Raw genomic sequence first — 24,096 nt, 5'->3', positions numbered from 1 at the left:
ATTAAGGGATCCTGCTCATGCGTCGATCGCGATGTCACGAGACTGCCAGGGGTCGGTCACAGCATCGATGCTGACCTCACTGATGTGGAGCCGTCGTTGTCGGTTTCCCTGAGCAGCTGCGAGCTGCAGGAGAGAGTGAGTCATACCATTCCTCGCACTCACGTTATGGCGCTCCCCATTGCCAGGCTCCTCGGGCTCGTCAACAGAAGCGGTCGGTGGGAGCCGTTGTCACAGCAGTGACATGACAATCGCGCTTTACAGTCGGTGCAGCAGCTGCTGGAGCGGCACTCGTCATCGAGAGGAGATTCCGCGCCATCGTGGACATAAACATCGCGTGGCGGATGGCACCGTGTTAATGGGGAATCTGCGCTGCGGAAACACTTATGTGCGGCGTTAGGGGAGAACGCCTTTCCGAGTTACTCATAATGAGTCTGAAAGATAGGCGTCCATGCAGAGTGGTTTTTATTTGGAGAGGAATCCGTCATATTTGCAACAATCCATTAAACACAAGTTCTTCCGCTCGCTCTGTTAGCGTTGCTGCTGTAATGGAGCCTGGCACACGGCAGCGTGTGGCGTGGTTGAAGCGAAGCGCGTCATTAGATCGCCTGTCCTGGGCAAGCCTGGAGTGTAGAGGACAAGAGGTCTAGACTGTGTGAGGTCTTTGAGGATGGTCCTTGTGGATGGCGTGGAAGGAAAATGGGCGGTAAGATTAAAGGTAGAAGAGGAAAGAGTGTGTGACGTAAAAATCCAAAGAGAGAAATTGCTGTCGTGTCAATAATCCGAAGTACTGTAAACAGATCCAGGCTTGGGTTGGTACCAGATCCAAGGATCTTCAACTCCTTTTTCATTCATGTGTAATTTTCTGTAAAATTCCCTAACTTACACTGATGAGTAACATGCAACCAAAACCCGAAGCCTACTATTGCAAAGCTGTTTTTCCATACAGAACCAGCTGCTTTGGGCAGTTGGACGAAACTGCCAGTGAATGTAAGGCCTGGGGCCGGAAGGGGTTGGGTGTTTATGCCCCCGATGGTCACTCTTGCCTTGCCACCACTGAGTGTACTGATGTGTGCATGAGACCCCTTTGCAGGGACTAATAGTTGGCTGGGATTTTTTTACAACTTGCACATACACACAAATACATGTACACACCCCATCAGCTGTCTCTGCTAGAACGGTGGACATTATTGAGAGTCAGCTGTTCTTTACAATACCGTCATGCTCAGAGCTGCCTGCATGACCCCTTATTTTAGTTCTTTTATTCTATCCATCAAAGCAGAGCCACGACGGCCAAACCAAAGCCAGTTTCACCGTCTGCAGCACGGGTCGTGGCTCAGCAAGCTCTTAGTGTTGCACACCCGTCAACCTGAGCTCCTTCTCGTTCAGGCCTTTGTTGCAAATCCATCAAAGTGTGTGTGGAACAGAGCATAAGAATATCCAGTGGCCTTTAAATGAACAGCCAGCTCTTGGAAGGAGATTGAAATTATACGGTTAGAAAAGGGCTGGTATTTAGGATCTTCTCATTTCACTCCTAATGTAAATTGGAGGCAGCCTGACATTTAGGTTGTCTCGGCAAGTTTGTGCCGAGAGCGGGAGAGCAGAGAGGGTGTTTCAAGGAGAGGACGCAGTCGGCTCCGTGACGGATACGCTGGCCGAACTTTAGAAGGGGACAGCCGGTCAAATCCACTTGCACACATGTTCGCAAACACAGAGATGTACGCCTCCATATGCAAAGCTCTGTACGTTCATCATACATACACAAACAGAAGTCTATACATTCATAATTTCACATGCACTCGCGAAGATATGCACGAAAATTGTGCAAGCATCAGTTCTCACGCGTGCGCACAGCTCTTTTACTCATGTTCGGTTTTATTACTTCCACTTCAACAGTCCCCACAAGGTTGTGTAGATGGGAACATGCGTTCAGAAGCTCCCTTTACAGGCACACACAGGCTGAAACCGCATGTCCCGAGCAGGGTCTCCGCAAACCGGAGCCTAACCCGGCAACACAGGGCGCAAGGCTGGAGAGGGGAGGGGACACACCCAGGACGGGACGCCACTCCATCGCAAGGCGCCCCAATCAGGAGTCGAACCCCAGACCCACCAGAGAGCAAGACCTGACCAAGCCCGCTGTGCCAGGGCACCCCCCAAGCTCCAGTTAATGTTTTTTTTTTTTTTAAACTTTCTCAATGGAAGTTCTTTGCAAGGTTTCATTTTTATTTTACAGAGAATATATGTTTGCCAGAGTGTGAATCATGGTTGATGCAGATGTTCTGGTTTCACCGTGAATGTGCACCGCCGTGGTCCCAGGGCCATTGCACACTGAACACTATCACCTTTTGCTAGTGCACTGTGAGCACTGCACCCCACCTTAACTGGAAACACAGCTTCCCAAAGGTCACACTGGGTCTTGGAGAAGAGATTCCACGTTTCCTTTGTGCAGATGAGAGGCTCTGGTGTCATGTTACCAGACCATTCAGCATAAGGATTTGGATATGCACTACCCTGGCTGACAGATTCAGTCCATTCCAGAAAATCATCTTATGAATGAAATTTCCAAACAAAGAAGCCATTTACATTGTTTTGTGTGGGAAAAATCATACTGTATTCCCTGGCATCCCGTCCTGGGTGTGTCCCCTCCCCCTCCAGCCTTGCGCCCTCTGTTGCTGGATTGGGCTCCGGTTCGCCGCGACCCCGCTTGGGACCTGCGGTTTCGGGCGGTGTATCTGAAGCTGTTTTTTGGTCAGTTACCTGTCAGTTTTTTCCTCTGTTAAAAGAGATTGTTGGTTCAATCACAGTCTACTGCAGTCTTCTAAAGTGACATTTCAATCATGGACAGATGGAGACGGTTGAGTCCCTTTGGTGACGGAAAGCCCTCCAAACCCTGGGTCTTTGGGAAACTACTAAAGCAGTAGTTATGACTGTGGTTATTGTTCTTTGAGCACTTCATAACTCAGATTGTTATACTTGGCTGTTTACTTTGATCCTGCTGGTTATTTAACACATTCATTTAGCTAATGCTTTTTTCCTGAGCAACTTACCGACTTACAATGATTTACACATTTATACAGCGGGGCAATTTTTAGAGGCAAAATTTAAGGAAGGTACCTCGATCAAAGGTACTGTAGCTGAAGGTGGGATTCAAGATAGGGTTCTGCAGCTGAAAGTGACTAAGTGTGATCCCTTGAGGGGTGTATAGTCAGCAAAAGGTGACATTAGTGAGCCTGCAGGGCAAAGTGTGTTGTTAGTGTGTGAGTGACAGAGAGAGAGAGTGTGTTCCACTGATGTATGGATGAGTGACCCTGTGTAAGTGGTGTATCTAGCAGTGTAAATCACCGCCGTGAATAAGGTGTGTGTGCTCATAACACTACATAGTGTTTTCTGGAAGTAGCTTTGGAGAAAAGCGTCTGCTAAATAAATAAATGTAAATGTAACCGAGTGGGTTTGCCATCAGTCAGCATGCGATCATAAACCATCTGCACTTTATATTATCCTTCATTTGTGTAAAACTGAGAAATGCTCATAGAACATTGAGTATTACTATTGAGTATAAGTATTAACGGAACACTTAAAATGTGACTGGAACACTGAAAAGGATGAACAGAATGCTGAGATAAGGTAACGGAGCATTATTGAGTGTTGATGAAGCACTGTGAAGTGTTCGTGAAGTGTTAATAAGATGCTCTGCTATGTTAACGGAACTATAAAACATTAACCAAACACATGGAATGCCAACAGGACACCGGGAAGCACGGCTGAAGGTATTAACTGAACATTGCAAAGTGTTAAAGTGCCGTGACGTTAACAGAATGCTGCGAAACATTACGGTAACGTCTTAATGCTGGAAAAGATCAAGAGAAGTGTTGTTGGGAAGAGACTGCGTTGGAGAAAGGAGCCTTGGATGAGTGCGTCACAGTGCCGATCAGGGCACCGGGTTCAGTCATTATATTGCTCGACGCCCAGTTGACCTGCCCTTAATGTCCTGCCTATAGTGACAATGGGAGTGAGGAGCAGAGCAGAAGCAGGAGATACCAGGTCAAATGAAACCCGATCTCTAGGGCACTGGAGTCCAGAACAGAAAGTTATAAAATCCACTTGTAAAGTAATATTACTTTTTCAGTTGACAGCTTTCCAACACTGCCCCCAAACTCCTCACTGCTGTCCAATAGGATTGTGGTCTCCATGGAAGTCAAAGATACGATAAATGAATAGCCCGCGCGTCTGTTTATTTGCTGCTGAGCCTTGGCTCCCGAACGAGGCTGCGGGGCTTACTGAGCTCATATGAGGGGTGGCTCATCCATGGATCATCACCGCTCCTTCCCTGGCCGCTCTCTGCAATCAGAGCCAAAACATGGGCCACTTTGCAGGACTCTGTCTCCATTCTGCCGGGCCTCCCGCTAATTCACTGGCCGGCGGTGGAACCAAGTTAGGTCGCTCTCAGCAGATGCCCCTTGCTCAGCAGTCTGTTCGCTTATTTGGGCCAACCTCCCCACCCCGACTCACTGACACGGCTCATAAAAAAACACACCGCAAGGGTTTTGCGGGTCAGAAGGATAAATGTTAGAAACCCACAATGGGGCCAAGCGCATAAAATACACCGCTTGTGTTAGGGAGGGAGAGAGACTGCTAGGTCTCACTGGGTTGGCCAAATAGAACATGTTTTACATGGCAGCGGTGGTGCGGTTGGTGCTGCTCGGCGAGAGGAGTATTTAGCAAAACCTGAGTCATGCTGCCGCGCGCGTTCCCTCTCAGATAGTGCTGTATTCTCTCCTTAACGTCCTCCCAGCATTCTCTTGGGCCTCTTCCAGAGGACTCGCGACACCAGGGCATTGCGTGGAAATATACCAGACTACTTTCAGAAGTTTTATTTCCCTCCGGAGCAAAACTTCCTCTGGTTTCTCTGAATTGAAGTGATCTCAATCTCCCCGACCGGGCTGGCATGGAATAACATCTCTGCTCGGCCGGTAGAGTTTCATTCATCTCATCAGCTTTCAGAAAGGCAATTGGAAGCGAACGGGGGTCTGCGGGCGGCCTTCGTTTAACCCCTACCGCCGACAACCTCCACGGTTCATCGCTACGTGTTACCTAGCGGCTCGTCCGCAAGCGGAGGTGGGTGGCGAGCGGCGTAGCGCGGCTTGTTTCAGTACAGAGCGCAGCCCGTCCCGAGGCCTGTCTCGCGGAATTGGGTCAGCGATGCTGAGGGAGTAACTGCTATGTAAAGAGCGCATCTCTGTCGGCGGTGACAAGGTTCCTGAGCCGATGGACCGCGTGTTTGATGGTCTTGTTGACTGCATCATCCTCACTACGCTCCGATGTACCGTTAGAGCTCTCGGCCCTCCTCCGTGCTCCCTTTCTGTCAGCGGCGTGACACAGACAGTACAGGGGAGTTTTACAAGCCAATGCAAACCATGATGTTGTCCATTGTATAACAAAGGCTCCTTTTTACGAGATTTAAAATGACGATCAAATGTAGTTTGTGCTGCAAAATTCACATAAACGGCAACAACTGTTAACTCACGTTTTTGAGAAACTCCTTACGAGAAGGGACGTTTCGATTCGAAACACAAAAAAAAGCCACAATGTTCAGCAGCATGCAAGACGAGCAGCCCCCACCCACTCGGTCACGGATTGTCCTGCCCATGTCAGTTGTCGGATATCTGTGTCATCACCCATGCAGCTCATAAATCCTGTGATTCCTCTGCATGTGTAATCATGAGTCCGAAAGACAAAAAGTTTTGAAGGAAACGCTAAAAGCCGAAAAGGTAAAATTAAGCCTTACCTAAAAACTGGTGTGACGAATGCACTGAATTCTCTTTGAAGGCAATATCATTACAAATTACTCGATTTGATTTACTATTCTTTTATCGCAAATAGTACTTTACAAATAATTCAGCAGAGAACATCTATGACTATTTTGACTGATTACAGTAATCATGACAATTGCTTTCATAGAAAGCATCCCATTTGGTTCCTGTCATGAATGATATCTAGTCATGTCATCTGTAGAAGTTCTCCAATAATAATTACTAATAATTAATTAGTAATCAGAAAGTAATTGAAAGTTAAAGTAAAAAGCAATTAGTAATTACACTAGTAATTGGGTGCATTAGGGATGGGCAAGAAGACAAGGTCAGAAGCTTGGTTAATGACTATGCTGAGTGGGGCAAACAAAGCCGAGTACATCTCTTACACCTCCAAGACCCAAGAGGTGGTGGTGGACTTGAAGAGGTCCAAGGGTCCACTGTATTTACAATAGATATCAGTCTTTAAAATAAAAACCACAGAATCCAACAATCAATAAAACCCGCTTGTCCAGTGCAGGAGGTCCAGAGCTTGCCTACCTACACCTACACACACACAAATTCACCTGAAATGCATGTCTTGGGACTGTGAGAGGAAGCCCACACGAACACAGTGAGAAGCTGCCATCTCTGCGCCGACTGAGCCAGTTCAGTCCCGCAACACAAGAGCCGTGAGGCAGCAGCGCTACCTTCTGCACCACAGTGCAACACTAGAAAAGAATAAAGATAAAATAAGAGTAAGATAAATACTGGGAGGGAAAGGAAGAACGGGCTATAGAAAAAGGGAGCATGAAAATGTGTTTTATTTAAGTGATTTTTGAACATTTATGTCTTAAGCCTGGATTTAAAGGCGTCCAAATTAGTTGTGATTTTATGGACCTCTGTTACGAAAAACAAAACATAAGGTAGGAATTTTTCATATTTGATGAAAGAATCTGAGAACCTTTCGCGGCTCAGGAACACATACCTATTTTCCCAGTTAAATTAACCTTAAAAATCCCATAGAAGCAGTTGGTAGCAGAGTGCTTAGAGCTGCTGCCTTTAGACCCAAAGGTTGCAGATTTGACTCTTCCTCTGGCTGTAGCACCCTTGAGCAAGGTACTTACCCTAAATAACCCTAGTAAAAATTACCCAGCTCTATAAATGGTAAGTAATTGTAGGTAGATTAACATTATAAGTTGCTTTGGAGAAAAGCATCAGCTTAATGTCATAAAGAGTTTGTTTTATTAGAATTCTCTTAACAGCAAATTTTGCATAAGAATACGTTGTGCTTGAGGAACAAGTTGTACTTGTCTTATACAGCAAGGGAAGCCTGTATGAGTGTGTGTACCTCTGTGTGTGTCTGCACCCTATGATCACGCTGGCTTGAGGATCCTTTGTGAAGTACGATGCGTGGATTGTATATCGTTCTGGGCTGTCTGTAGCAGCCCCGGGGAGCTGGGTAGGCAGGTACGCACTGTAATTACCCCCCTGCCCTGGAGCAGGTCCCACATTTCATAGAATAGAGGAATCAGCATTTTCCCTTTTCACTTTTAAATGGTTGTTTAATATCGAAGCGCTAAAGCGTTTAACCTCGCAGTTCATGCTACGTGGTTTCGAAGTGGAGCGGCAGCGTTCCCACCGGTGCGAGCCAGCTGCTGAGGGATAGGTGGGATCGGTGGCATGCGGCCTAACTGCACTGTGTCAGCCGCAATAAGCAGAAATTTCCTGCGCGGCTTGCAGGAAACGCTGCCATGCTGCTTGCGTTACAGCAAAAAGTGAAGCGAATAGCAGTAAGTTACAATCAGCTGAGTGCTGCTCGTTCCCCGGCCCCGGCGTTGCCTTGGGGGCACCAGCGAGAGGCTGGGAAAAAAAGCAATCCTGGAAGAGTGCAGCAATCATTTGAAATAAAATGACCCTCCCCCCGATTGTGCTGACCCATGTATTTGTTGCACATCATCAGTGTCTTGCGCTGATGGAGAGCTCCGCTCTGATTGCAGATGAAGTTTGACATTGTTCAAATGTAAACTGTGGCTGGAGCTGCAGCAGTCACCCTACATTCGGGAAGAGCGATTTTACCAGCTGAGAAAAGGGTTTTGATGCTGCCGCGGATTTTCATTTCAAACATGAGAAAGGAACAAGAGTTGAAAGCATCCCCTCGTTTTCTCCATTCATTTGATTCTTCTATTGGTTTTACCACAGTCTCGGAATAACAGCAGTAACTCATTTAGCCGCGATGGTGCCACGCGTCTCCGCGTATTACAAAATGCCACAATCTCAGCGCTGCCCTGCGGAGAACTCACCGAAAGCATCAGCTTTCACAGCAGATCTTCAATGAGCCCGGAAGGAAGGGCTATGGAAATCATGCAACAAAAGCACTGCACCATCATTAAGAGCCCGTAATAGTTGCTTGTTTCCTCTTGTAAGCACGTTTCCTGCGGTTCCTCTAATGGTTTGCCCGGGACCACTATCTGCTGAGGCACAGCAGAATGTAACACGGTCCATTTCCCATCGAGTGCAGGAGGTTGGTCCCTAGACTGATCCGGACTCGAGATCTAGCGGCTCGAGAGCTGGGGACGCCACGTCCAGATGAGTCCTCGCGACTGGAGGTGACACATGTCCATCGGTCTTCCCCATCTCTGCGCCGCTCCAGCAGAACCGTTAGTGGGCTTCGCCAAACACGTTAAACGAAGCGTGAACACACCGCTTGCTTTCGCCCAGTTTGTTTTAACTGTGGCCAGTGTAATTACCCGTTCCGACGGTTTTGCGCGACGCTGCCAAATCTAGCTCCATTTCCTTCTCCATAAACAGTTTGGGACGAACAGCTGAGCTTAGCGCCCATTTCGCGGTGTCTCTGCTATGGGTGTGTTTCTAGGCTTGCGCGGATGTGTGTTTAAAGCGTTTTTAGATGAGGACGGTGTTTTCGAATCCATCGCCGGTGTCAAGACAGGAATAACGAGAGGGGAATTATCACTTCCGGGAGTATGGAATTCCTGCGGACAGTTGTGCATGTGTGTGTGTGTGTGTGTGTGTGTGTGTGTGTGTGGTGTTCATCTGACTCTCAGTGGCTGTAATTCAACATTAATCTCACTCCCTTCGATTTTTCGAACAGCCGGAGTGGCGGGGAATCAAATTTCCACCTCATTAACTGGAGTGCGGCCAGCCTGACGTATTACTTTGCAGCGCATTTCTGAGCGTGAACATTATCTCAGAATAAATCAGTCCAGATCCTAGAGGGGGCTTCAAACAGCCCGGGGGGGGCTGGGTCGGGGTCCTATCAGAGGTCTTCAGTCTTGTGGAAACTCGGGGGAATGGGAGACATAACTCAAGGCGACAGCTTCTGCGCCAGATTCAGTCACCTTGGACCCCACTTTGAGGCAGGGCTCGGGGGCCGTTTGTAATGATTTCAGAAACAAGTGCGCTGCTTGGTCTCGCAGCCCTTCGCTCAGCCGTGTGAAAAATGCACCGTCCCAGCAAAATGAAACAAACAAACTGAGGGGATAGCAGCAATGGGCCTGCACATTGTAATTGATTGCTTCTATCCTCCGACGCTTATGGCTCCTGCGTTATTGATATCGCCGTTCTGTTTTCCGAAATGGAAACGGCAGACAAACATAATGATCCTATATTAGGTCCGTCAGCTGCGTCCGTTACTGCTATTGAATAGAAATCATAATTAATCATCGAATCTCGATGTTATAATGTGGAAAAAAACAAGAAGCGCTTTATCGATTGGATTTCTTGTCGATGTGTTCATCGATTACTTCGCCGTGCTTTAATATTGTGTCCGTGCTTAAACCCTTCTTGGTGGCCGCGTTTAAGATACTGTCACATCCGCTTCCTCTGGTATCAATCGGTTTCTCGCTCTGCTTTTATAAAGATATTTTATTTCCCCGGACAAAACCACTCGGTCTCTTTAACGCTTCCGCAGCCTCGCAGCCGTCTTCGTGCACGCAACCGCGCCGCTTTTATGTCCGAATTGTACTTTATACAGCATCATTTGGGTGTGGATATTGTAACCGGTAATTGTAGGATGGTCCGGGTTCTGAGCCAGTCGTTCCGAACATGCAGATTGACAATAATGCTTAATGACTGTCATTAGGCATCACTGTCATGGGTGCTCCATGCCAGGACTAAATTGTGAAGTTGTCTTTGACCAAGCTAAATCTCAGAGTATCAGAGATGTATTGGAGCTCAGGCTGTGTGATGTTGTGTCTATCATTGTGTGAAACTGTATGGCATTTACCTATTTAGCCTTTTCTCCAAAGTACCTTCAGATGATCAACTGCTTACCATCACTGTATTTACCCATGTGCACAGCAGGGTAATTCTTTTTTTGGTGGAGCACTTTAAGGTGAGTACCTTGGTCAAGGGTACTTCAGCTGGAGGTGAGAGTCAAACCTCTAATCTGTGTATCCAGAGGCAGCAACGCTAACCACTGGGCTACCAGCTGTCCGTATACATATATGGGTCCGTTTAGTCTATAGGGTTTGCATTGTATTTGTATTTCCGTGTCTTTGCTTCCGGCTCACATGATTAGCTGTGAATGAACCCCCAACACTCATTGTGCACATTCTCTCATTAAAGCAGTGGTTAGGGTTATACCATAGAAGGAGCTGTGTTTCTGGTCCTGGTATCAGATGGCCCGTTTGGGTCACAGTTATAGACAAGCAGAGAGGCGGAGAAGTCGATGCCTTCCCAGGGAGATCCCTTCCCCTCCCACCAAAGATGGAAATGCATCTTTCATAAAGTATGGGAACTTTCTCGCCATGCTGTGTGTGTATTGGTCCAGCTGTGTCAGTCACAGTGATGAGACAACGGACCTAATGCAGAAATCGGCTCTATGTTTCCGATGCGCGTGAGCATTAATTCATTCCATCTGTGAGCTGAGCTCCTTTATTGGAACTTTTGCCTTGCTGAAGTTCGCTTTGTGTGAATGCACGGAGACACGCGGCGACACACGGAGATTTGCGGAGGGAGGCATGCATGCACAGAAATCAGATCCACGTGCACGTTCACCTCATCTGAGAGACGAGTGGGAGAAAAATGATTTATAATGACCCTGGTCTAATGGATGGCCCTAGCTGGGCTGAAATTATGGGGAAAAAGTCAATTAGCCTTCGGCGACCTCGCTGTTCAACGGAGGCTGTCCCTGTCTGCTACACCCTCCTGAGTTCTGAGAAAGGGAGGCGGCGAGAGGGGCTACCTTGATTCTTCCCAAATAACCTTCGTATCCTCCTTCACTCCCACCATCAGCCACGCAAAGCGAAGGTAATCAGAACTGAAACAGGCAGCCCTTGTTGTGGTCCGACGGACAGCGTACTTCTCGCTGTCGTGCCCACAATGCTGAGAGGTTGCGTGGTGTTGCCCTTTCACGTCCAGCACCAGAAGTAGGCCGGAGTGGTGACAGCTCCTCGGTGGGTCTCTGTTGAATCTGGATGCCTCTGAGGGCAGTAAAACATGAATTTAGCGCCACCCCCCAACCTCCACTACCCCTTGTTTGCTAGTTTCACCTGTAATAATCCTGGAGATCGAGGCTGGACTGTCCAAATGATGTGTGCTTGATTGCTGAATACAGATTTATTTGGTTAGTTAATGAAATTAGTTAAATTAATTAGTTCCAATGATTTCTTTTGTCTTTACTGCTCCGTTTTATTTTTTCCATTAATGGTTGAATTAATACCTGAACCTAAAGTATCACCTGTATGTATCTTTTTTGATGATATGTGTACAGTGCATCATAACTAAGAAAGGGCTGAACAAGCACATGCAGACACCATACAGTGTTACTGAGTACTTAATGATGGGGAACTACCAGGTTATGCTGTGTTGAGAAAGCTGACCGTAACTATTGAAGGAATTGTGTCCGTTTTAATTGGATTTGGCAATATTTTTGAATACATGGGTGTCAATTTTAGGACTCAGAAACACATAAAAATTTTCAGCATTAAAACCAACAGTAATTATGTCTTTGATTTATGAGAAGTCATGTTATGTGGATTTTTTTTCAGGAGCAATTACCTTCATAAGGCGGGGGAAGACCATTTGTAATATTGATGATAAGACAGAAACATGCAAAGTAATTATGAGCTATGAACAAATGTTCAGCCAGGGACCCTCCTTGTCATCAGTAAGATAGCAGATTGCGCAGCAGTCAAGAACCTGGACTCCTGATGAGAAAGCTGCAAGTTCACGCCCCAGAAGGGGCCCTGTTATTGTACCGTTGACAGTGATACTTCACCCCAGTTGCTTTCACGAAGTCCATTTTTGCTGTAAAGAGATGAAAACCGTGTTCCACGAACGTTGCTTTTTATGATAGTGCCGGCTTAAATCGCTAAGGTCATTAGATAAACGGGATGTTTTCAAGAATCTATTTGCTTCGGTTACAAATGGGAATTAATCTTACACTTGGACACTTTGCTCTTTTAATGTTTTTGTCCTCTATGTGCCCCTTTCGTGCTCGGCGAGTCCGCCGATTGCCGACGCGAACGTTCCCTCTGACACAGCATGCTGAGCCGCGCTCGGCCACCCCTCCCACCCGAGAGAGAAAGGCAGATTATTGCTCTTTTCTCCCCCCGTGCTCAGGACCCCTGGTGCAACGCAGAGGCTGCCATCTAAGTGGCGTCGCCGTAGATTGCTCACAGTGCAGCGTGACGGGGAGGCCCAATAAGAGAACTGCGCTAATGGACAGTTTGGCTCTCCGGGCAGCTCTGATGCGTCAGAGAGGTAGTTACAATGCTGAAGTGGAAGAAAAGATGAAAGGACAAGATTGCACTGGAAAAAAACATGTCTAAGGGAGTTTAATATGCTCGGCGCACATGTGAAAGTGGGAGACGCCTCTCGACAGGCAGGGTCACCTTGTCCTCGGCAGAGCTGGGCGTCCCGCCCCGTTTTTTGGAACCCGATGAGACGACGCCCGACTGCGGACGCAAATGTCCTGCGTTTTTTAATTTCGTATTAAAAACGGGAAAGGGTTTTGAAACTGTCCGAACCAAGGGCAAGGCGGTCAAAGACCGCTGGCGAGGTCGCGCAGGGTTGCCGGTGTGAAGCAAGGTGCGCTGCGTGTAGCGAGCGTCCCTAAAGCGCAGGAATAGGTGTCTTTTAGAAGCCAAGGAACCAAAGAATCGAGTGCTTTCCCGCACGTCTCGGTGCAGGTAGCCGAGGGAGGGCCGCTTGTTTCCTCTCGCACCGAGGCCGACACCCTGTCAACAGTCGCTCCGCGGGTCTCCTGCCTTCATCACCTCCCCACACTTGGTAGCAGCATGAGGCCCCACTGTGCCTCCTGCTGTGTTTACAGACTCATCTCCTCTCCTTGGTCTCTCGCAGATTAGAGCTGGGGGATCTCTAGCACCCTGCAGTGACTATGTGAGTTAGTCTAAGTATGACCTTGTGAGAACACATTTTTGTAAGCACATATGCAGTGGGGCATATAGACCCTAAAATATTCAGATCCTGGAATACCCAACCAGTCTGAACAACCTGGAGGGAATCTGGGTAGAAAAACGGACCAAAACCACTCCCAAACAGTGTGATCGAGATTTTCCCGCTGTTCTTGGCCAAGCGTCCCTGCCCATGAGGACCCTTGCTGGTGAACCCTGTAAGCGCTTTGCAGGCTTTTTCCGGTGTTTATTCAGATCTTCTTGGTATTCCTGCCTTTTGCTCTGCACGGGCCCAGTGGTGAGCAGTGCAGGTTTTTTACAGGCGGTGAGGAGGATAGGATCCAATGCGGAGGATAGGTCAAACACAAGGTGGAACTCAGGGGGGTGGGGCTGCTGAAGTTGCGCACGGAGTGATTTTCAGGGAGCTCTTCATGGGATACTGAGGGCTGGCTACTTTTAACCTGGAGCAACATGCCAGGCATGTCACCAGGAGCATTAATCATCACCCAGGCTTGGAATTAGCTGCTCGGCAGAAAGCTCTGAGCCCAAGTTATAATCGCGGAAGTGTGCTGCTTACCACTGGGCTTAATGTCACTCTGACCTTTCGGGTTAATTTGCACTGCATTAGGGAGGATTGACGAATCGTGCGTGCACATGCTACATCTGAACATTTATACATACTCTCGGTGCTACATGTGGCACCTTGTAATGACGGTTTTCATGTGTATGTGTGTTTTAAGTATGCAAATGGTAATAAGAGCATAGACTGCAGCAAAATGTATTATGAAGTCTGAAAAGAACAGAGATTCACATTTTTGATGAGGACACATGTGCGCAGATTTGTGCGCTTGAACCCATTCAGTAATCTCTCACGCATGTGCGCGCATGATGCGCATATGTGCATGCATGCTTGTGCATACACAGACAGAAACACGCATGCAGCGGAACAGGAATAATTCCAGCAGCGTAAATCAGATGGATGCAGAAAGACATCTGGGCACTGTGATCATCTGTGCGTAATGTAACGCAAAATGTCATCGACTTTCCACCTTGGTTGCAGTCATGATGCGGACTAAATGCCATCGAAGGTAATCGCTTTTTCCAGATGGTCAGAGATGCAGAATACACTGCAGAACACAATCATGCAGTATGCCCTCCGTTTGGGAGGACCTTGGTTATACAAAAGTTCCCCCTCCGAATGTCCCGCGTGCCGCTGTTTCTGCGTCACGATATGAGTTTTGGCCTTGCGCTCTGAAAAAAAAGGCAATATTTTAAAATTGCAAAAAACAGTGCACAGTGCAGTTAAATTTATTTTTCACACCTGGAAGAAACAGTCACTGCTGTTAGGTGTTTATCTGCTGCAAGTGACACACCTAAAATGAATAGTATCAAAAATATATGCGGTAAACATAGCAGGCATACACAAAACACTAAGTGGCTGAGCTAGATTACCCTCCAATAGCCTAGAATAATGTAAAATGGATTTGAGAATGACAAAAGGGCTGTGTTAATATACGTTTCTGCATTAAACACCGTACGGCGTAAGAGGGCTTCCTTCAGGACTCAGATTAGAGAGCGAAATGAAAGGTATGAATGTCGAGTGTCAACATCTAAATTTGGTTCTCACTCTAAGCGTTTAGCATTTTATCGTGACAGTGTGTGTATGTGTGTGCTGGATCATCAGATCTGTCACTCTGGTCACCTCTTCCATACACCTCACCTCTGACAGCTCCCTTATCCTTCTCCCCACAGATCTGACTACGACCTGGATTACGACTGCTACCAGCACGACTTCTATGACAGGTACCATCATTTCACTCCTCTCTTCACCTTGACGTTTATTTTGTGCACCTTGCGTACCAAACTGTTAAAAAACCATTTTAAAATTAACTATCTATAACAGGCGGCTGGCAGGGTTACACCCCCTGTCTTCCTCCAGGTGTTCGCAGTGCGAGTTCACCGGCCCGGTAATGCTCTGGTTCAGCCAGATAAAATCCGAGCTGGAGGAGAATAGAGGCGCAGTGGGGCTTTTGGCTGACGGCTCTTAACCCAAGAAGCATCCTCTACCTGTAGCCTTTTTCCGTTAACATTAAACAGTTTTAAAAAACCTGTATATTTTAATGAAAACCAGAGTGGTTAATGGCTTGGATTCCAGCTTTTCACAATGTGTCACACATCCCCTCCCCATCATCCATCTTTTGTTTTGCATCCTGGAGCTCAAGTCTCCAGCCCGAAGGAGGCATCGCTCCTTCCCTTCGGTCACTCAGATGTTCCTGGTACGACGGACAGACTCCACCGTCCCTGTCCAGGTGCACGACGTCCATGCAGTGAGCCATGGGGCAGCACTGTGGCATCATTCCTGACATTCTCAGCACACACTGGGGGCATCGGGCCCTCAGCAATGGTTCTGAAACTGTTTACGCATGTTTACTCCTCACCGAATATTATTTAGCTAAGCAAATGTGCTCAGCAGAATAGCCATAAGGGGCCCTCTCTGAGTGTTCTTTAACTACTGAGGCAGCTTGACTCATTACAGGGGCTGTAACTACTGCCTTTAACATGAATCCGCTGGTGGGTTACATCATACAGCACGGGTATCAAACAGCCACATTTGCGACCATAAAGTTTTTGATTCGAGTCCCGGTAGGGGCTCCGCAGCTAAACCCTTGAGCAAGGCCCGCAGTCCGAATTGCTTCGTTGGAATAACAATCTGGACAAGGGGGATTTGCATGAGATGATGATGGCCAAGCAGGGATGCAGCGAGCGGTAGATAGCAGAGTGTCTATGAATGCTAACTTGGAACCTGAAGGCTTTCGTGTTGAGCCCATTCCTTGGTCTTGCTGTAACATCCTTGAGCAAGATGCTTAATTGCTTTATTAAAAGCACCCAGCTGTATATATTCAGGCATATACTGAGAGTCAGCAAAACAACAAATTCATAAGAGCATCAGATGGGGTGGCTTGTAGTGTCGTGGTTGGAGCGGCTGCCTTTGGCTCCGAAGGTCGCCGGTTCAATCCCAGCCCTTGATCGGGGTGCCCTTGAGCAAGGTGCTCACCCTGCAATTGCACCAGTACCTTCGCCCTGCTGTGTACTTGGGTATCTGGTTGTGGCCCTGCAATGGACTGGCATCCCTTCCAGGGTGTGCCCCCTCCCCTTTCAGCCCTGTGCCCGCTGTCTCCGGGATAGGCTCTGGCTGGCCGCGACCCCACTCGGGGCAAGTGGTTATTGAAATTGTTCAGTTAGTTGGTTTTGTTTTACATGACAAATTGTGGCAGGTTGTACCTTGTTCACGCCCGTATATTGACAGCCACGCCTGGAGATGGTTCATCAGGACAAAACAAACACCAGATGGATTCAGGTAGACAATCATGGCAGTATTTAAAATTGAAAGCCACGAAGAGACTACAGAACTTGAGATCATGTGTCGTGAGCTACACTGTTATTTCTGTTAAGGGTTCTCATTTGTTTGTTTATCTGACACTTTTCTGTAAAGCATCTTATGAAGTTAAGCTACTCACAGGGATTGACCCATTTCAACCACTGAGAAATTTTTACTAGCGTAATTTAAGGTGAGTACCTTGCTCAAGGGTTCCGCAGCAGGAGATACAAATGTGCATCCTCTGAGGCCAAAGGCTAAAGCTTTAACCGCTACACCACCAGCTGTCCCTGTTTTGAGAGACGTAGGTTGAAGTCCTGGGATTGTTGGTTGCTCTGCTTTGTATTTTTCATTCTCTTTGATTCAATTCTTACTTACTGAGCTGAGGGGCCCTTTTTGTTTCCTTGACAATTGTTTGAAAAAGAGCTTCGTTGGCCACTGTTCAAGCTGAAATTAAGGGAAAGACAAATAAGCATTTTCGCAAAATCCGCCCTTTGCCAATCCCTGTCTGGTCACTCCAGAAACCTGGCTGTGTTCCACACTAACTCACTCAAAATAGTGAATATGGAAATTGTGTACATCCCTGTAATTCGGCGAGTGTACTATCCCTTCCTCCTCCTTGAATACCTCCCATCAGGAGCCCATTACTGACACCACCTGTTTGCAAGTTGAGAGGCTTCAGCCTGGAACATGGAGATGTCACCCTGTACCTTCTCATAGCAGACAAAGCTCCAGGGAAGCCTCTGCACTAGGAGACTTGAGAGTACTCTGGAGTGAATGCGGTGGTAGACGTGGGTGTGATCGCAAGGAGATATTGGACGAAGCAATTAGCAGGTGCTTGGGGCAAACAGAGCTTTGGAACCGAGACAACGTCCCCTAATAAGAGCAGTGTAGGGATTGCACAGTAGACTATGTGCTCAACTGTATATTCAGTGGCTGGATATGGTGGTAACCTCATTAAAGTAATATATTATTTTTTTCTTGGTTCCTTTACCAGGTGCCTTCACCCAAACTGTTTTTTAGCTGTACTCTATATATTGACTGCACTATGAATGGAACATACAGAAAAATTCCCACATAAATACTATATTTATTAGTTGTCAGATTTCCCCAAAGCTACTTGCAACACTTCATCCATTTATACTGCTAGGTAATTCTTTAGTGGAGCATTTCAGGGTAAGTACCTTGCTCAAGGGTACTACAGCAGGGGCTGGAACTTGAACCAGAGTCCAAGGTGGCAGCTCTACCTACTACAATACCTGCTGCTTCGCTACTGCTCTGCGGTAATTTTATTTGCGTACCCATACCCCCATCTTAAAATTCATTTGAAAATCTCTGAGAAAAGCAGCAAGTATTTGAAAACCAATCCTGTATGCAGTGTCTGATTGGATGCATCCAGCGAAGGCCCCTATTCAAGTGGTCTTGTACATTTTCTAGCGTTTAAGTTTTGATTTGTCTGAAGCAGTTTGAGTACTTAATGCACGTTACGTACAGGGAAATCATTTTCCCGGGCAAAGATTTTTTATTACAGCTGGTTTGTGTCACGGCTCATTTTTCTTGAGCTAGATTTTATTCCAAATATTATTTCATGTATTAATAACTTCACAAATAGTGACACATTGTTTTTTTCTTTCTTTCTTTTGAATAATACATCGGCATAAAGTATTTAAGTCTGAACTAGTAAATTTACATGTTATAAGGTTCAGATGAATTTGTAGTTAGATTAAGGTACTGTTTCCAGCAGTTTTCAGTTATACCAGCATACAAAATTACATAGGGGCACCTGCCTTTGGACCCAAAGGTTGCAGGTTCAAATCCCACCTCCAGCTGTAATAGCCCTGAACAAGGTACTTACCTTAAATTGCTCCAGTATCATTACCCAGCTGTATAAATGGGTAAATATTTACATTTATTCACTTAGCAGACGCTTTTGTCCAAAGCGACTTACAACGGATACTACGCAGCGTTACTAGCCCACACACCTTATTCACCAAGGTGACTGCATTGCTAGATACACTACTTTTCAAGGGGTTACTCATCCATGCGTCAGTGAAACACACTCACTCCGTGACAATAATTACAAATAATTGTAAGTAGCTCAACACCGTGAGTCGCTTTGGAGAAAAACACCAGCTAATTGAATGAAAATAAATGTACAAAATGATTATTCAAATTCAAAGGTCTGCTGATCCAAGTTTCAGCATCACTGTTCACCCACGGAGGACTTTGTCCTGACAGCAGTTCGAAGGAGACACGGGACGCAAAAGAAGAGCGGGTAGATTGACGTGGGATTACTTGCAAAAGTGTCCCCTTATGGAAGGAGGACCCAAAGACCCATGAATGCTGAACTAAGCCTAACAAGCACCTGGACCTTGAACCTGAGGCATGGGAGTAGTAGAAGGTTAATGATGACAAGCTCATCATTTCAGTCACCGTGTACCAGGGAGGTGGCAACAGGCTAAGAGGACCCTTCTGACCGCTGTCTGATTCACAGGGTCAGGAGGGCAGCCGGCAAAAATGTTCATTAACAAAGACCCGGCCGGAGACGGTCTGGCAGAGAACAGTAATAAAGGAAATGGCACTTGCTTCCTTCGGTGGGAATTCAGCTACGGCGATGAAATGAAGTAGCCTGGCATTCAGGCACCGAAGATGTACAAACATCTCGGTGGAAGCTCGACGGAGGACCCCGAGGCGGTGCTGGCTTTGATTAATATGCGAATGTTCAAAGGGCTCCTGCTCGCTTTGGCACCACATGCCTGGAGCAGTAACCAAATGTGCACCTCGACAAGGAGCCACCTGTTCCCCCCCGTGCCGACGGCACGTCGGCTCTCCGAGCGAACGGGCCCTCGTTCGGCCGTAACTGCGAAAATACGCTCAGCTCCTCGCCCGGCTCTAGCTCTCGAGCGGATACCTGCATTCAACACGAACGCGGTCTATCGAGGTGGAACCAAATCTCGTGCCGAATCAGAGCGCACTTTTGCATCTCTACTCGTTTCTATGTGTCCGTGGCCCCCGCTTTCCTCCCTCTCTGCTGCACAACGCCGACCTCTGCGTTCGGGCCCCGGGGCGGCCCATGCTATTCCTGTATCCTTTCTGCGTCCCAGCCGGTGCTCTCTGTCCTCCAGGGAAGGGGCACATTTTTTTTTCCCCCCCGAATACACGTGTCCAAGAATGCGTTTTGCTGTGTACCGGCGAAAGATGCAGGCACGACGCCAGCGCCGTCACCCTGAAATGGAACAAGCACCTTGAGATGCTTTATGTGAAGCCATTAGTGGAGTACGGTTTGCTACCCTGCGGTAATGAAGCACGGCAGATCACTTTGCGCATGTGTGCGTTACGCTGTAGGTGATGTGTGTGAGCGTTTCATTTAAAGGTTTTTGGAAGATTATATCCGCACAATGTACGAACGAGTGCTTTACGTCTGTTGTTGTTTTCCGTCGCCCCTTCGACTGGCATTACTGATATCCCTGGACACAAAACAGGCCTTACCCTGCTTCGCTATGACCTCCAGGTCCATATCTCAGTTTGGATCAGAGTGCCCTCCGGAGTCCTTTCCTGTCACATGACCCATAGATCCCCCCCCCCCCGCCCAACCGCCCGGCGGCAACGTCACAAACCACCGAACGTGGCCGTCCGGCACGGCCGACCGGCGAGCCCATTGATGCCGCGTTGAAGCGCGGCAAAACAAACTCGACGTGCCGGCCTCCGTGTCGGTGCGGGGACGGGAGCACGTGAGAGCGAGGGAGCGGAGCTGTGTGGGAGAGGGAGTGTAAATGGCTGACAGCATGAAAAACGAGCCCGTCAACTTGCAGGCCCCGATCAGCGTGAGGAGCTAATTCGGCCCGTTCCGGACTGATGGCCGATAAGCACACGGGTGCCTCTCCTCTCCCCCGCTTCCCTTTCACTCTGTTCACTCTGTCCCCTCTGATGTCTCTCCTCCGGTCCTCTTACCCCCAAGCCCCCCCGCTCCGGCCTCCAAACGGTCATATGGCCGTACTGTGCCAAGGAGCTGTTGCTATAGGCTATTGGCCACACTTCCTCTGTCCCTGAATATATCTGTGTGCGCGAGTCTCTGTATGTTACTCTGCATGCTGACAGAGGCGGTATGAACTAGGGCAGCTTTCACTTTTTACTAACGCTTGTACATCTGTACAGGCTTTGCGCAGTTTTCACCCAGGATCCACTTATTTAAGCTTTTTTGCAGGCTGCTTTTCCGTTTATTATGGGAACTGGAAAGTCAGGAGTCCGGGAAGCGTTAACCGTAGCGGTGCGCTTCGGCTAGTTGCGCGGCCCGAATTAGCTCACGTACAGACGCGCGCGCTTCGTGGCCGGGCCCGAGACGGAGTTGCGGTGTAATTGTTTACTTGCCTTTATCTACTTAGGTGGGGATTAAAAGCTTAACGGCTCTTGCTATTTAATTCAGTCTCCTTGATGCAGTCGCCACCGGGACGCACCTTGTACCCTAACGCAAACGTAAAGACGTGCTTCTGACCGCTGCGCTGGATTATGATTTTTAACACCATCCCTCGGGAGGGTCTCCAGGGGCCGCAGACTAAACGCGGCCTGCTGTCTGCCCCCTCCGGGCTTTTTATTTTTGCCCTTGATGGACACTCCGTAGGGTCCTTGTCAGAGCGCGGCGCGGGATTCTTGCCGGAGATCAGCATTGAAGGCGTCCTCTTTCGATTCTCCTTTCCGTCCACACTGGCCTGCGGCGTTGTCCAGGGAAGCATCCAGTCCTCGTTTCCGCTCACGCCACACTCGACAATGAGTGGGAGTCATCAATATCACTCATCGTCACGCTGATTAAATGAGGCAACTCTTTCTAAGGGCGCTCGAAAGCTAAATTGGGGTGCGAAAGGGGCCCACGCGATCTTCCGCACACATACACAGACACACTCACGCAGACTTAAATACAGACGCGGGTTCAAGTCCCACCTTTTGCTGTAATACCATCGATCGAGCTTCTCACAATGAATTGATATAGTAGGAATTGAGCAGCTGTATAAAAGGAGAAATATTTGTAAGGTAACACTGCTGTGTAGATGGGTGAATGACTCTAGGTAGTTTGGTGTAATGCTGTAAATATCTACTGTAGTACGGTATTTTGCCCTGGATAAATATTACATAGTAACCACTTTGGAGTAGTGGTGATAACAAAAGTAAAATTGACCCTTGGACAACGTGGGGGTTAGGGACGCTGACCCCCCCCCATGCAATCGAAAATCCACGTATAACTTTTGATTCCCCAAAAACTGAACTACTAATAGCCTGCTGTTGGCCGGAAGCCTTACCGATAACATAAACATATTCAATTAACACATATTTGGCATGTTATATGTATTACATACTGCATTCTTACAATAAAGTAAGCTAGAAAAAAGAAAATGTTATTAAGAAAATCAGGAGGAAGAGAAAATACATTTACAATATTTTACTGTATTTATCGATACTGCAAGTTTACGTTGTCTGTTTTACGAGATGAATCGTCTGTCTGTCTGTCTGTCTGTACCTACATCAGTATTGTCTTATATGATACAAAACACTGTAGATGCTATCCGTATGACATTAATATTTTATGGTAGTAAATGATAAAACCGACTAGTATCTACATATATTTTATGCATTCATGACATACCTAACTTTTTCTTAATTTTTTCGATATTTCTAGGCTACGCGGTTCGTCTGCGAGTTTTTTTCAAATTTTCACAAATTTCCCAAAAATTTTCCAATATATTTCATGGAAAAATCCGCATGTAAGTGGACCCGCGCAGTTCAAACCCGCGTTGTTCAAGGGTCAACTGTAAATCACAGTAAACCACTTTGGAGAAAGCATCTGCTAAATACAAAACTGTCTATGCAGTTGGACCCCAGCCTTTAAGTTACAAATTCTTCACCAGTGGAACCTTTTTTGACACGTGTTTTGTATTTTTTCATAAAAAGAGAGTCAGCATATCAGTTTGAATAATGCACCAAAGCATCACTCAATATGCTGACAGATGGCAATGCAAATTGGATAAGCAAATGTTTTCAAAAGAGTGGAGAAGACGGAAAAGAAGCAATCAGAAGGTAAACAAACTGTAGATGGTCCACCTTCTCCTACGTCTACTCTTTTTGAGCCTCTCCGTCCTTCCGCACCTCTGTCTAATACTTCTGAGTTTGAGCTGATGTGCAGTTGTTCTCTGAGCTTCAAGGTAAATACAACTTACATTTTTTTTTTTAATTTCTCACAGTTATGCTTTTATTTCTTAATATGTTTCTATTGGGTTTTTATGAATTTTATGTGGGGTAAAAGAAGGGATCGAGGAGCTGCGGGTGAGCACTGGCACCCTGTCCCAGCTCTGGCAAGGGTTCTTTATTGAGCTTTCTTATTTATAACGTGTCATTACCAGGGGTTCCGGAACATGCAAGAATGTGCACGAGGCATCCTGGCTCACCAGAGGGCAGGGCTGTCTGTCCCCGACACACTGTCCGCAAGGTGCTCAGTGAGAGAGAGACCGTCTTCTGTTATTGCCATCCAAAAAAAAAAAACCCCGCTCTTGCCTCCTGCCTTGAAGACCTGCCTGGGTTGCTGATATGTACATTTACATTTATTCATGCGGCAGACACTTTCCTCCAAAGCGACAAACGACTCGGTTTACAAAAATGCATTTCACAGCAGATGAAGACTTATAGATACGCTGTAACTGTAGACACTGTAAGCACAGTCAGTTTGTCCAATAGTTGCAGTAACATAAGATGATGACAATAATGGTTCGTTTTTGCCGGCACACTTTACGTGAGTAGCTGCATATAGAACGGATGATAAACCCCTAGTCTCCTCCATTTCACATTCAACTTACAAACTTTTTGAGTAACAAACCAGTTCTCAGTCTGAACTGAGTTAATAAGTAGGGGACCAACTGTATAAGTGAAGTGACAAAATCCCTGGAGTAAAAACCCACACACTCTGGTAAACAGGGTAACATCTCAGTTCGGGGTCATCCTTTCTTAAAGGTTTGGACGGAGGGAGTTCGGCAAGGAGCGAGGAACAGCTGGACGTAGAGTAGGCATAGGCATTTTGTCTTCTTCCACACTCTCCAAGAGTGCGATGGACTCAGGAACTTCCCAGTCATCCTTCCTGAGATGTCACACTAATGTTTGTCCTGCTGACTCAGCATTGTTTTCTCAGAGGGAAGGAGGTGGGGGCGGGGGAGACGGAAATGGCCCGGCCGGGGGTAACGCTCCATTATCGGTTAGGTCTCGCCGTCCCTGTGCGGTCGAGCAGGAGGAGAGGCAACATGGCGCGTTCCCCCACCTCCACTGAGGTGCTGAGATGGGCACCGCAGAATGTCAGAAGGCCAGGCGGATGTCGGACACGCTTCAGCCAGCTGTCATCAGCGGCGTCCGTCTTGGGGACACAGTAATGATGACCTGCTGTGTTTGACCCAAAGATCACCCGCGGCTTTTTGACAGTCCTACGCAACGTGCGCCCCTACCTCCGAGCGGCAAATCCGTCTTCGCTTTGTCTGGAGCGTAAGAGATGGACGGTGGCTCCGGAGCCTCAGAGCAAACCTCCTTA

At 47.4% G+C, this 24,096-nt stretch overlaps 1 protein-coding gene across 5 annotated transcripts in view; it reads left to right on the top strand.

Moving 5' to 3' along the window:
* LOC108940910 (RNA-binding Raly-like protein) overlaps positions 1-24,096 on the top strand; it is a 65,471-nt gene that overhangs the window by 31,388 nt on the left and 9,987 nt on the right. For 4 of the 5 annotated variants that reach the window (XM_029256465.1, XM_029256466.1, XM_029256464.1 and 1 more), the window contains exon 3: positions 14,915-14,965. In XM_029256465.1, coding sequence (XP_029112298.1) covers positions 14,915-14,965 — 51 coding nt within the window. Of the gene's footprint in view, positions 1-8,251; positions 8,393-14,914; positions 14,966-24,096 lie in introns of those variants that run through there. The other variant, XM_029256467.1, reaches the window with a different exon arrangement.

Source organism: Scleropages formosus, chromosome 11, assembly GCF_900964775.1.
Source record: "Scleropages formosus chromosome 11, fSclFor1.1, whole genome shotgun sequence".
Taxonomy (NCBI): domain Eukaryota; kingdom Metazoa; phylum Chordata; class Actinopteri; order Osteoglossiformes; family Osteoglossidae; genus Scleropages; species Scleropages formosus.
The sequence above is the reverse complement of the archived record's forward strand: the minus strand, read 5'-3'. Positions and strand labels throughout refer to the sequence as shown.